Genomic DNA, 14220 nt, shown 5'->3' on the forward strand with positions numbered 1-14220 from the left:
TATATTTTTGCCGAGGGCTTTCTGCATAAACAAGGCTGTAGTAAAAGGTGAGCATGGAGGCTGTGATTTGATTTACTGAAGGGCCACAAAAAAGTCTTGGGCTTATGTATTAGATCCAAATCATTAAGAAATGTCACTGCAGTGTGTGCTGCGTGCTTTAATGAAGTCCTTGGTCGGTGGACCTCAGCCTCTGGTTTGCTGATTACATACATTTATCTTCATGTGGCCCTGAGGTGAAGCAGGATGTTTCGGTGGTACGTGAGAAACCACACAATCTCACGGTACTCGTCAGGTCCCTCGCTTCCTTATCCTCACGCACGTTTACATCCGCCATTGGACTATTTGCGTATATTTCGAACTGGGTTTACTCCGATGAAGATAGATTCTAATAACTAAATTCCCCGGATGAAACATCGTTCGTTATTCAGACTTTTTTTGCTGTAAACGTCAGACGGCCTACTAAATCCCTTCTTGTACTGTCATTAAAACAAGATTATAGATTATCTGCACGATCATCTCAAATGACTTAACTAGGTTAAGTTAATTTAATAAATTTCAAAAAATCTCTTTTCACACATCATATTCACCTAAAAAATTAACCTATTTACGTCAGTTGCTTTAGGCTAATTAGCCTATTTTATACTTTATTTAATTTTATTAGTATATATTGTATTATTATTATTGGATATTACCAGTAGTAAGTAGATTTTATTTCATTTATTCATTCATTGTGATATTGATCTAGTTTTTTTATTGTTATTTTATTTTTCCTTTATTCCTTTTTTATTTATTTTGTTCATATAGACTGGAGAGAGAGAGAGATAGATAGAGAGAGAGAGAGAGAGAGAGAGAGAGAGAGAGAGAGAGAGAGAGAGAGAGAGAGATTATTAAGGCAGAAAACAGTGTGGCCTATAGTTATAGTTATTTTTGTATTATATTTATTTAAACCGTTATACTGCTTTTATTTATTTATGTAGGCTGTTTTCTTTGCTGTTATATATTTATATTTTATTTATTTACATTCTTTCTGTTTTATTTATTTAGCCTAGTTATGATCATGCTGGCTCATCCATCTTAACTTTTATTTTAACTGCAAGGACTATAAAGAATTACAGTATGAAAGCATGATTAAGTTACCACCCACAAGGATCCTGTAGGGAGGGAAACATCGTGTTTAATGCACTTTTTATAGTTCGAATAGATTAGACTACGAAAACCAATGAGGCGTGGGTCTCTCTCTCAGAGCGCGTGAGTGTCACTGCTGTGTAAGCGCGCACATTGTCTGTGACCAGCAGCCACCACAACTCCACAGAGCGGAGAGAAGCGGCTACTCAACTCGCCTTTTCCTTGACCAAACACGTTCAGAGTAGTGCGTTTGTATTTATATTACTTATCAGGGTGATAAAACCTGTGGAACGATTTGGTCTGTATTTTTTTTTAATTATTATTCAGTTTTGCGGTTGGAAATTCAGAAATGACAGAATGCCTGGGGAGAAACCTACAACTCAGGTGCACGGCGGAAACACGCTTGTAAACAGCTAAAGTGAGTAACGGTAGTGTTTTACATTATAACAGTTCGTAAATATATTTGTTTACTAGTAAGGTTTGCGATTTAACTGAACTTTGTCAACCTTTTAGATTTTTTAATGTTTTGCTCATTCTAATCTTTAAATTCATAATCTTTATTAATTAATGTCACAACTTTGCTCACGTTTTTTAATTTTATTGTATATTTTTACAGTCGGCATAAATAGTTCACATGACAAGCAGTCACAGATGTCTCCAACAATGTGACATATGATTTTTTTTTTTTTTTTTTTTAAAGAAAACGCTCTTAAAATTGTTTTAGATGTAATAGCCTACTTCCATCTAAAACAATTTTAAGAGCGTTTTCTTTAAAAAAAAAAAAAAAAAATCATGAATTTTTTTATGCTATTTATCCACTTTTATGACCTCATTTTAACTGTGAAAATACTGTAATCTATTTGTTTAATTATTTATTTGTAAAAATATTTAATCATTTGCCACACCTCATTGCCTTAAGTGGATTAAAAAGGGTAAAAAAAGCCAGTTAGGGCATTTTTAATGAACCCCTTATCTTATAGATAAATACAGTTCTTAAAGATTTGGATGAATATTTTAAATGCTATTTGCCAGCTATATAACTCACATAAAACCTATTAGGCTATAGGTATGTAACCTATAAACCTATGTAACCTATTTATAGGTATGTAAATGTTTCAGCATTCCTCTAAATGTCGAATTTTTCTTAAGAAAAAGTTTTGCAATCAGAAATGTGTTTCTCTACTCTATGACGTTATTAAAATGACTTGAGATGTAGTTACTACATCTTAACTACACTAGAATTATGTTACAATGGCCAAGATAACTGTTAGGCATGCTTTTTGAATGACAGATAGGCGTGTAGTATACACTTATCATAGACCCCCAAACCCTAAGCTTCATTTCCTCTCACACTGAACATGCTCGCTGAGCAGCTGTCATACGGTATTTCCACACTCCCACGTTTTTTTTTTTTGTAAATACAGACATGCATGATGTGACTTTTCATTTTTTTTATTTTTATGCTGGACCTCATATCATTAATATTACGATACCTCATAACGGTTTAACCAGTTTTGGAAAGTACCTTGTCTTAATGCACAGGAAGCATTTTGTAAACCGATGCATGCTAATGCAAAAGTTGTTAAAATGCAATTTGTCACCTGAGGGAGTCAACAGCCATACCAAAGTCACGCTGAAATATAAAAAGCAAAATGGCAAAACTAAAACACAGAGGGAGAGTTATTTTTTGTGCCTGATCAAACAGACTGGAGCTAAAAGATAAGAAATCTCAAAAAAAAAAAAAGAAAAAAAGATAATGTGGCCTATCCCATGAAAGGCATGTTGCAGTTAGTCGATTCATTCTAGATAGGCCTACACAAAACCACAATAAATGACCCAAAAGAGTCAGAGGATTGCCGGACTGATTTAATTACACATACAAACAGACATTTTTAGATACTCTGTTTCTATTGTTGCTGTTTAAGCCTAATCTGAACAATTCAGGCTGAGCATTATCAAATACTAAAGTAGAGCTGAAACTTACACTGGTGTTCAAAGGATTGGGATCTAACTAAAAGTAAACACATTTAACATTTCACAAAATAATTATATTTCAAACAAACACTGTTTTTTTTAACTAGAAAAAAATGTCATGTTGTCCACAAAAATATAATAAATAATAATAATCTGCATATTAGAAAGATTTCTTAAGGATCATGTGACACTGAAAACGAAAGACTGAAAATTCAGCTTTGTCATCACAGGAATAAATTACACTTTTAAAATGTATGGTAGTAAAAAATATGTTAGTTTAAATTGTAAGAATAATTCACAATATTACTATTTTTACTGTATTTTAAATCAAATAAATGCAGCCTTGGTGAGCAAAATAGACTAACACACCCAAAACTTTGGAACGATAGTGTTTGTTGGGATATAAAAGAAATAACTGATAATAATGAGCATTTATTCATCCAATAAAGAAGAAATGCATTTATTTCATGTAGAAAGTCAATGAAACATGAAAGCAGAATCACATAAATGGGTACAAAAGAATACTTGTTCACAATTCACAATTAGCCAAGAATAGCAAAGGCATTGCAAAGTTCAACTGTACACATCCTAGAAACCAGTGAGGAAGTGCTGGCCTGGGTCTTGTGATAAATAGCAGACATGCACAAATATTTTATTCATATTTGTGGAGTCTTTCTTAAAATTAAAGCTTATTGTTGGATTTAGTCTGTCATCTTTTGATGGAGACATGGTTAATCTTTTATTGTGCGATATGATTGTTCTTTCTACAGGGTAAGAAGTCCCAGTGAAGGTCTACCCGAGCCGCTTTATGCAGTCTAGTAGCTGTTTCCTTAAATACTTTCAATGAAAGGCTGAGCTGGACCTAAGGGACATGCTGGTGAACAGGTAAATTGAGATTTACAGAGGGGTGTCACCACTGACCCTGCAGTCACATCAGTGTACTCCAGAGTGGTTTAGCAGCTGATGCCAGGTTATTTCTATCCCCTCTTTCCATTAAAACAAGATATCATTCATTCAAGAGGAATGGATGGACTGGCCAATCATCACACCTATTGCTGGAGCCATTGAGTGGCTGAGGGAAGTCCCACTGAGCAATTATCGGGAGCACAACTATGTGTGTCTCTGAGGATGTCCTTTCACACCGGTTGATGGCACCATGTCTTCTCCCCTCTACATTGTTCTTGAGCTCCTGATTGGGGTTTTGGCTGTGGCAGGGAACGTTCTGGTGTGCTGGGCCGTTTGCCTTAACAGTAACCTCCAGAGCATCACAAACTTCTTTGTGGTGTCACTGGCTTTGGCGGACATCGCAGTGGGACTACTGGCCATTCCGTTTGCCGTCATCATCAGCACGGGCTTCTGCAGCCAATTTCACGGGTGCCTCTTCATTGCCTGCTTCGTGCTGGTCCTCACACAGAGCTCCATCTTCAGTTTGTTGGCCATTGCCGTGGATCGTTATATCGCCATCAAGATCCCATTGAGGTGAGTGAATGATTCTGTTGTGAATTTAATGGTAATAGTTGAAGGCAGACTTTTGGTAAGAAGATGATTATTTAATTATTATTTAATCAAATGTTATATGTTTGGAGAAATATTTTTATCTAATCTGTATTTATTTGTAGTTAGCTTGTTTTGATAAGAGGTTAAAGGCTCCTAGATTGTGTGGCTCTCTCTGCCTTTCTCTTGATAATGACTTGATAATTGGCACAACATGGACTGCAATTCCTTCAGATACATGTAATTTCCCCTTTAATCACTCTTTCTCTTCTAGCAGTGAGGTGATTTTTTCAATAAATAGGCATGCAGCTTCACACTGTTGACACATGTTTCAAGAATAGTTCATTTCAGTAGAGCCAAATCAATAATCAATACTTAATCTGTCACCATGTTGTAATATAGTGACATACAAAGAAACAACAAACACATCTATCTATCTATCTATCTATCTATCTATCTATCTATCTATCTATCTATCTATCTATCTATCTATCTATCTATCTATCTATCTATCTATCTATCTATCTATCTATCTATCTTTCTATCTATCTATCTATCTATCTATCTATCTATCTATCTATCTATCTATCTATCTATCTATCTATCTATCTATCTATCTATCTATCTATCTGTCTTGTTACAAAACTTTCCAATCTATCTAAATATGACTTGGATCCATCTTGTAGTGTAAGCCTTGTGGATTTTCAGCCGTTATATTGTCCGTCAGTTGTAAATCATAGGTCTGATCCTTTAAAAAAAATAATAGCACACCTCTGCACAATAAGCCGCATGATTTGTGGCATCATTCATTGTCTGTAGCACAATCAGTGTGGGAGTTTAATACTTAGGTTTAGGGTTTTTTCCAAATATGTAGTGCAGTAAATGCACTATTTACGTAGTGATTAAAATACATAGCACAAAAGCAATACTTGCCTTAGTATTTCTATTTCTATCTCAGGCCAGTGATATTTATCAAAAAAGGGCTTATTTAAACATAATTTACTTAGAATTTACAGGCTGTAGAGTCTTTAATGTGGGGCATTTTGCACTCCAGTTGAACATTGTAATGGTTATTCTTAAATGCTCTGGCCCAGCATCTCTTAGCCGCACTTTTCAGTAGCTGAACGGTGTGGGACTTTACCACCCGCCTGCGTAGAGGGTGTGATGCACATTTCTGCTCATGGTGTAGATTGAGCCGCCTGAAGCATTGTAAGAGAACAGCAGTGACAGCAAAAGCCCCGGCAGGTGTTGATTACATAAGGTCTGCCGGCTTCCAGTCTCTGTGGGCGTGTGAATGAGGTACCAGTATTACTGGAGCCCTGTAAGTCCTCTGGGTTTAATGAAGCAGCCCCTGTTGTTCTCGATGGGCCTGATATAAGCCCAAGGATTTTTGGAACAATTGACATTTGACCATCGTTTCCAACTGTTGCCCTTGGCAAAGGAAACATGTAGCAGGGCTGTCTGCATTATGGGATGTTTGAAATGCATAACGGCGGTGGATTTTGCACAACTGTATTTGTAAACTGATGCTTATACAGTTGCTAATATGCCATAATTTATTATAGCACTTAACATTTAGTTCTAGGTTTTTCAACCAGGGGCCTCAATATAGTAATGTTCTTAATTAAACTTATAAAGTTTTACCATACAATATTTTTTATATATATTTATGGTCTGTGAGTATGCAAAAATATTCACTCCTTCTTGCTAAGCAGACCAAACACATTACCAATTAAGTAAAGACATATTTTCCTGCAATACCTGTTCAACATCCTTGCAAAAAGTGAAAAATTCAGCACAACCACTGTAGTCTGTCTTCTGAATATATGACTATTATGAGCCTGTTATTTTTAGTGAACCAAAAAAAAAAATAACAACAACACACAACACAACCAGTATAATCTGACTTTCTTTTTAAGAAGTCAAAAACATGTAGTGTGGCCAGTGTGGTCCAAATCTTGAATGACTCAATTTTGTCTTTAATAGTTAAGGCCGAATAATTGGATTGCTTTTTTTGCCTCCTCTAAAAATACTGTGAAAAGTTTTAAATCATTTCCAGCTGAAAAACACTGATTTAATTGAACAATTTAATTCTTCCTATGGTTTTCTATATTTCTAATTATAGTGAAGAATAGACACTGTATAGATTAAGGTTAAATCGTACAAAAACAAGGCCTGCAAGTATTATTTTAAGAATAGGCACAATACAGGTGAAATATATGGTTCTTATTAGCACATATCCTGGTATTTTTTACTTTGGCAACAATTACCAAAGCTTACCACCTAAACAATGGACATTTCCCAGGAGCAAAGTCAGTACATGCATGTGTTGATTCGGGGAAAAAATGGTGCAGCCTTTTCCAACCCTGACAGTATTCACGCACTGTGTGCGCAAAAAAGTAAACGTCCCACTCCAGGATGGACTTCAGGAAGATACAGTTGTAAAATATAATACAAATTTTGCATGCTTATCACCATATAGTGCTCCATAGCATACTTCCTACCAAAAATGCTGTCTCATGTTTGTTTTTTTGTTTTGTTTCGCTAAGGTACAACAGCCTTGTCACAGGCCGAAGAGCCAAAGGCATCATTGCGGTGTGCTGGATACTTTCAGTGGTCATCGGTTTGACCCCCATGCTAGGCTGGAACAGGCATGTCGCCGAGGGCACCAACAGCTCCTGTCCTAAAGGTATGACGGAGTGCCTGTTCGAGAAGGTGGTCACCATGGGTTACATGGTTTACTTCAACTTTTTCGGCTGTGTCTTGCCCCCGCTACTTGTCATGCTGGCCATCTATGCACGGATCTTCATGGCTGCCCGTCACCAGCTCAGACAGATGGAGCAGAAACTAGTACACTTGCAAGGACATGCCCACAAGGAGGGATCCTCATCCCGGTCCACACTGCAAAGGGAAGTCCACGCGGCCAAATCTTTGGCTATCATCGTGGGCCTCTTCGCTGTATGTTGGCTCCCATTGCATATTATTAACTGCTTCACACTGTTCTGTCCACTGTGTGATCGACCTCAGGACTGGGTCATGTACCTGGCCATAATGCTTTCACATGCTAATTCAGTAGTGAACCCCTTTATATATGCCTACCGAATACGTGATTTCAGACACACCTTCCGAAGGATCATTCGACGGCACTTCCTGTGGCATGGAAACAGACTGGCCACTGGTAACAGCAAGGGACGCATGGCTGCTTCTTCTGCTGCAGTCAGTGTGATTGAGAATTCTTGTACAGTGTCCAGTAGCTATGTATTGGATGGCAATCCCATTCCTGGCATGGTTTCCTGTGATAAATTTACAAAGCAAATGCCACCAAGAACCAGTCCTCAAACAGAATTCCAAGACTTAGGATACAGTTTAAATGGAACTTTGGAACATTCCTTTCCCACCAATTCGACAAAGATTTTCTCATTACATACTGGGGAGGAAGTTCCCTCCATCAGGGACCATGTAGAAATCATGACTGTAAAAGACTGCAGTGCTATTACTAATGGACATGTCAGATGTCTGGTGCCCATAAGGACAAGCAACTCATCTGATCTTGCAGAAGTGTCATGACGTACACTTCCACGAGAGTTATTCCAAAGGAAGCCTGTTTCATTCTTTATCACTGGTCTGAATTGTTGTGCTAGTGATGGTGACTTCACTTACATACTATCAAGGGTCAGGAAAGATAAAATTATGTGAGGATCATATAGCTCCTGTGGGAACCCTCACTACACAAATTCCAGGAATTTTCAGACCTCATGAAGAACTTGTTTGCTGACATTGGAAACATATAAGCTTTTGAGCGTTTCCAAAGCTTATATGTTTCCAAGGAGCTTTATTAAAAGAGCATTGTTTGCTGGTCAAAGTGGGAGAGGCCTGAAGGATTTAATCAATATTCTGGGGAATTCAGCTAAATCTGTTATGACCATGCCATGAAAGACTTTGATGTGTGGCATGTTTTAAAGAAGTTTAATCTTTCTGTTCTTTTTTTTATAGTAGGTGTTTGTCCAAACTGAGAACATGTACAGTCAATGCAACTGCCAGAGCCTCTGTAATGTAGAGCTGCAAGATTTGGGGAAAAAAATCATATTGCAATTTTTCTGATAAAATGCGTTTAAAAAAAACCTCCAGGTTTGTTAAAATAATAATAATAATAATAATTATTATTATTATGATTATTACTACATAAATACTACATAAATAAGAAATATTACTTAAAATATTTTACTGTAAAAAAATAAATAAATAAACATATATATATATATATATATATATATATATATATATATGTTATAAGTGACCTAAACTGGAGTTAGCTGCATTTACTATGAGCCATGCTGCTGAAAACACTGGATCGTGAGCTACTTGTGTGTAAAAGTGCTACAATTCACTCTGAAACTATACATGCCATGTATATGTATTTATATTAATATATGTATTTAATAAAATCACAGCCTTTGCAATTTGATAATCGCCATTGGTAAGCCATTTTGTTTCATTTCAATGAATCATGCAGCCCTATTAAAACATGACCAAACTGAATACTGTACTGATTGTAAGCATGTTATAATATTTCAAGAAATCTACTAAATAAAAAAAAGCTATACCGAATTTTGCCCAAATAGAATTTATAAATAGTAATGAATAAGATCCAATGTGCTTGATTAGAATCACATGCAGATATCAATAATCCATTAAATCAATATCAATTCTGTGCAACGTCAAGTTCAGTTCAATTCAATTCAGGTTTATTTGTATAGCACTTTTTATGATACAAATCATTGCAAAGCAACTTTACAGAAAATTACGTTTCTACAATATTAAGTAGTCAAGTGGACTTCTTGTTGCTCAATAAAGTGGACTTTAATTCTCATTATAATGATCAAATTTTACAAGTATAAACAATAATGGGTCACAAATAGTACATCAAAAGACCAAGCATGTGCAATTGATTTATTTAGTCTACAGCACAACATAATGATTAGGGATCATAAAATTGAGAATGTATGACAGTGCTGTTTAATCTCCTCTTCTGACACGCATGCATACGAGCACAATAGTGGACTCTTACACAGACCAGCTATGATTGTATTTACAGAGAGACTGCTGACGCCAGCAGCTGGCCTAATGCAAAGGAAATCAAATGAAGAGGCATTTGATGATCCCTTAAACTGGACCATTACACTTTCTTTTTCCTCATTAAAAAGCTCTAGAGTGGGAAAAACCTGCACTCTGCACACAGTGCATGTATTTGACACATGGGAGTTTACATTTCTGTATGTGTAACTGTCCAATTATAGAAGCAGCGAGTCTAGAGTGACCATTCATAAAAATGGAACAAGTGAGCTTGACTTCTCAGAAAATGTTTTTTATATCCTTGATCATTGATATTGCCTCTGTATTTGGCCTATGTTGAAAAGAATCGAAAAATTAACACATCCATTACCATGATTTAAAACAGCATAAATAATTAGACATTATCATATTTTATTTATTATGTATATCTATATTATGTACATTTTCATATATACTAAATATAGATATACTACATCTAATATATTGACAGAAAACTGTTATTTTTAACTGTAATGATAATCCACAATATTAAAAATACAGCAAAAATCATTAATAAAATATATAGTAATATTTCACAATATTGCTTATAAATTAAATATAAAAATAGAATAAAATGACACTAATTATAATCATTATAACAATAAAAAGGAAAGAAACGGAAGTTCTTTCCATTGCTTAAAAGATGGTGCAATGTGTCCACCACTTGGTGATAGTATATCAGTTCATATCTAGTGGTTTGTTGGTTCTAGCTGAGAAATGTCAGTCAGCTCAGCAGTGGCATGGTTTGATTTTGTGTTGAGAGCACCATTTTTTTGATGAGACAGATGTTCTTTACAAAAACGAATCTCTGAACTTACGCAGTAATTTATCTTCTTCCATCATGTATGCTTAGTGTAAATCAGTTAGGAGTGAAGCTAATAGACTGTCAGCTTGTCACATAGATCAGTAGCAGCTGGCAGGTTCATTCTGCTGCTAAAATGAGCTTTGAAGACATTGCTGAGAGTTACTGTGTAATCAACAGACACGTCCCCACTCATTCCACTATGTCACTGTTTGTAATTGGTTGAACTGACTTTTTCCTCTTTTGTGGATTTGATGCAGCTGAAATTCTTCAGAACGTAAAGTTCAATCTCATGATTGGGCAATTTAAAGTCACAGAAAGACTCTTTTGATACTATTTGATCAACAAATGACAATTTCCTGTTAAATGCGGACTTGTTTTTAAGGAAAATTATAAAAAAATTTCATCTTACCAATGATAAAATTCCTTAGATGACATATTGTAACATATCTGATACAAAATAAATAAAGTAGGTGAAACATATATTTTGCATGGAGAGGTGGGTTAATAGGAATTTACTGTTACAACATTATGTGCTAGGCCCATATTTAAAAAAAAAAAAAAGCTATCGTTGACCCCCATTTCACCATTTCAGTACATTATTAGTTTATTACCACATCCCTTAATTTCAGGAAAACAGGAACATTCAATTGCTTAACAGAATTGGCAGACGTAATGCTTCCTGTCTTGGCTCGTCAGTTCAGCCCATTTTGAACAGGTCTCTTGTTCTGCTGTGATTTACAGACAAAGAGGAAAAGACTACTGCTAAGAATAGACACAGAATCAGTCTATCAAGCAGCAGGATGACAGAACAAATTTAGACCGTATATTGCTGCCTTGCACAGTGTCTCAGACTAGAGCAATAAATCTTGATGATGCCAAAACCAAACAAATGGCTTCTCAAAGTTTTTTCCCCATTGTTTAAAAATGTATTGTTTAATATGTGGCACATAGCTTACTGTATCATATAAAAAAATAATTGTTTCAGAAAAGTTCATGAAATCTGTCAAAAAATTTATTGCGTGCACAAAAATATTAACGATTTTAACTTACATGTTTTAAATTCAATTATAGCAAGCAGAAATAAGTGTTGAACACTCACTGTAACATACTGACAATTTTTTTTTACTTTATTATAACTGCTAATTGTGACGTTTAATTAAAATGTTAAATTGAATGACTTTTTTGGGACAGCATCCACAGTTCAATACTGCCCTCTTGTGTAATTCTGAGGTGTCTGATTCTTGTTTACTTTGAGCTGACATTTACTTAGTAATAGGACTCCAACTCCCAAAATGCAACAGGGTTTCAGGAAAGGGCGGGACTTCTGCTTTCAGCTGCATTGTGGGAGCTGGGAAACGCCGTAAATGCTCACGTTATTCAATCGAGTGCTTTTCTTCGAACCCGCTGATACAAGGTACTGCAATGTTTTATGATACAAACCTATTATTTGTAGTCTATCGTTTTGTCTTTCACGAAAGTATATATATATATATATATATATATATATATATATATATATATATATATATATATATATATATATATACAGTCCTGTTGGAACTGTTCGATGCTGTAGCGGAGCAGCGTCTAACGTATTTCAGACAGTCATTGTTTGCTTGGTTTATGTATTCGACTCGTTGGAGACCAATCTAGATATTCATTAGTAATATGTTAGTTATTTAAGTCTGTGTAAGCTAACTTTATAAAATACCAAAAACTGAATGGGTTTCATGACGTTCCTTTTTTGTGCGTGGATATGCAATATGCACAGAAAATGATTCTTCCTGAACGAGTGATTCTTATGAGTCGGTTCGTTTCACTGAATCAAAAGTATAAAGCGGGACCAGTGTAGTCCGATTCCCGAACGAATTGTTCTAATGAATTGGATCTTTTTAAGTGACTCGGAACATTTAAGAATTAGTATTTTCCGTATTTTCTCTGAACTCTTTTACCTCTTATTTTTTTCATCATGTATGATTAGAAACTTTTCTAAACTTGGTGTTAATTTATTTATATATATATATATATATATATATATATATATATATATATATATATATATATATATATATATATATATATATATAATGTGTATATGTGTATATATAATGTGTATATGTGTGTATATATAATTTTTTTTTTTTTTGTCTACAGATTAAAACATGTCTATTGGTGTTCCCATCAAAGTCCTACATGAAGCAGAGGGTCACATTGTGACCTGCGAGACAAACACAGGTGAAGTGTACAGAGGCAAACTGATCGAAGCAGAGGATAACATGAACTGCCAGGTACTGCTGAATCACAATTCATTCTTGATGCAATGTATCTGTTATCCAAACACTTACGTTAAACTTAAATGTACAATTGCAGGGAGCCTTGAATAATGAAACTAACTGGGCTTGTTTTGTTTGAATCAGATGTCCAACATTACAGTGACCTATCGAGATGGCAGAGTGTCCCAGCTGGAGCAGGTATACATTCGCGGCAGCAAAATACGCTTCCTCATTCTGCCAGACATGTTGAAAAACGCCCCCATGTTGAAGAGCATGAAAAACAAAAACCAAGGTGCAGGAGCTGGAAGAGGCAAAGCAGCTATTCTCAAAGCTCAAGGTTGGACCTTTTTATGGCATCTTTGACTTCATTACAGTAACTGCAGTTACACTGTGTGTTTTTCATTGGTTGCAATGTCAAATGCTTTTTAGCCGCATTATTTTGCTTAGTCCTGTATTATTTGTATTTTATTGTTGGAGGATCTACATTTTAGTGCCATTAGCAATTAAAGCAGTTGACTTTAAATATCAATTCTATATAAATATTAAATATAAATAATACAATTAATTTAAATGTCCTTAAAAAGCACTGAACACTGTTTGTCATTTGTTTAATCGGGAGGCTGAACAAGTTAATGTTTCTCATGGGAAACCCATAAGATTAAACCACTAACTGTTTGTCTTTCCTTTGCAGTCGCAGCAAGGGGCCGAGGTCGAGGAGGGCCAGGAGGAAGGGGAAATATTTTCCAGAAAAGACGATAATGTGAATCCTGTTTCGGTCACTGTCATTTTGTACAGGTTTTTTTTTTTTTAATGAGATTTTTTTTTTTTTTTTTTGTGGTTTGGTAAGTTTGGTGATCTTGTAATTTTGTTGAACAGTTGATTGAAATCAATAGTTTGCAACAGTTATTTTCCCTTTTCTCATGTAATAAAGCGGTTTAATTATATAAAAAGTCTGTTTCATCAATGCTGCTAAACCATTCCTTAATTGTATCGCATTACATTTATTAACGGATAAAAATCTAAACAAGCTCAACACTTAAAGTTTGCTTTATTTTGGTCAGAAATTAAGACATTTTACAAGTAGAATGTTGTCTTATGATAAACATCTTCCAGTTGATTCAGATATCACAAGATATGTTGGAGGAGGGAATCAGCTTCTCTTTACTTGTACGAAGATCATCTTGGTGCTCCAGCTGTCCAGGTTTTATGATCGAACACACTAGGACACACAAAATATTAAATTGAAAACTGTTGGATAATTTTTCAATCTTCAACAATGGCTAGAAATTTAATTTTATTTCTTTAGAGTAATAAATGCCGTTGTTGTCTCCAAACAGGTTCCCACTGAAATCAATGTCATAAGTTACGAAAGTTGTCTTGGCTTAGTAAAAATGGTACTTTGGGGATTTACACGAAATTGAAACAATGGAAGATTTA

General features: G+C 35.2%; 2 protein-coding genes across 3 annotated transcripts; both read left to right on the plus strand.

Annotated features, from left to right (window-relative positions):
* Positions 1–1212: 1212 nt before the first annotated feature.
* Positions 1213–8733, plus strand: adora2ab (adenosine A2a receptor b). 2 transcript variants are annotated; one of them, XM_059526084.1, is made up of 3 exons: positions 1213–1558; positions 3876–4578; positions 7143–8733. In XM_059526084.1, the coding sequence occupies exons 2-3, from the start codon at positions 4256–4258 to the stop codon at positions 8158–8160; spliced, it is 1341 nt and encodes a 446-aa protein (XP_059382067.1). In that variant the 5' UTR covers positions 1213–1558; positions 3876–4255; the 3' UTR covers positions 8161–8733. The 2 variants fall into 2 exon arrangements, with proteins under 2 accessions (XP_059382067.1, XP_059382066.1); XM_059526083.1 differs by having other exon boundaries at positions 1213–1543; positions 3870–4578.
* A 3072-nt stretch (positions 8734–11805) lies between these two features.
* On the plus strand, positions 11806–13733 carry snrpd3l (small nuclear ribonucleoprotein D3 polypeptide, like). Its single transcript, XM_059526086.1, has 4 exons — positions 11806–11924; positions 12665–12798; positions 12928–13120; positions 13475–13733. The coding sequence occupies exons 2-4, from the start codon at positions 12673–12675 to the stop codon at positions 13540–13542; spliced, it is 387 nt and encodes a 128-aa protein (XP_059382069.1). The 5' UTR covers positions 11806–11924; positions 12665–12672; the 3' UTR covers positions 13543–13733.
* Positions 13734–14220: the final 487 nt, after the last annotated feature.

Source organism: Carassius carassius, chromosome 36 (genome assembly GCF_963082965.1).
Source record: "Carassius carassius chromosome 36, fCarCar2.1, whole genome shotgun sequence".
Classification (NCBI taxonomy): Eukaryota; Metazoa; Chordata; class Actinopteri; order Cypriniformes; family Cyprinidae; genus Carassius; species Carassius carassius.

Bases quoted from the DNA above. Each gene is read 5' to 3' on its own strand.
- snrpd3l (XM_059526086.1), top strand. From the start codon at position 12,673: ATGTCTATTGGTGTTCCCATCAAAGTCCTACATGAAGCAGAGGGTCAC. The intron at 12,799-12,927 runs GTACTGCTGAAT...TGTTTGAATCAG, and splicing joins AGGATAACATGAACTGCCAG to ATGTCCAACATTACAGTGAC. The intron at 13,121-13,474 runs GTTGGACCTTTT...TTTCCTTTGCAG, and splicing joins AGCTATTCTCAAAGCTCAAG to TCGCAGCAAGGGGCCGAGGT.
- adora2ab (XM_059526084.1), top strand. From the start codon at position 4,256: ATGTCTTCTCCCCTCTACATTGTTCTTGAGCTCCTGATTGGGGTTTTG. The intron at 4,579-7,142 runs GTGAGTGAATGA...TGTTTCGCTAAG, and splicing joins GCCATCAAGATCCCATTGAG to GTACAACAGCCTTGTCACAG.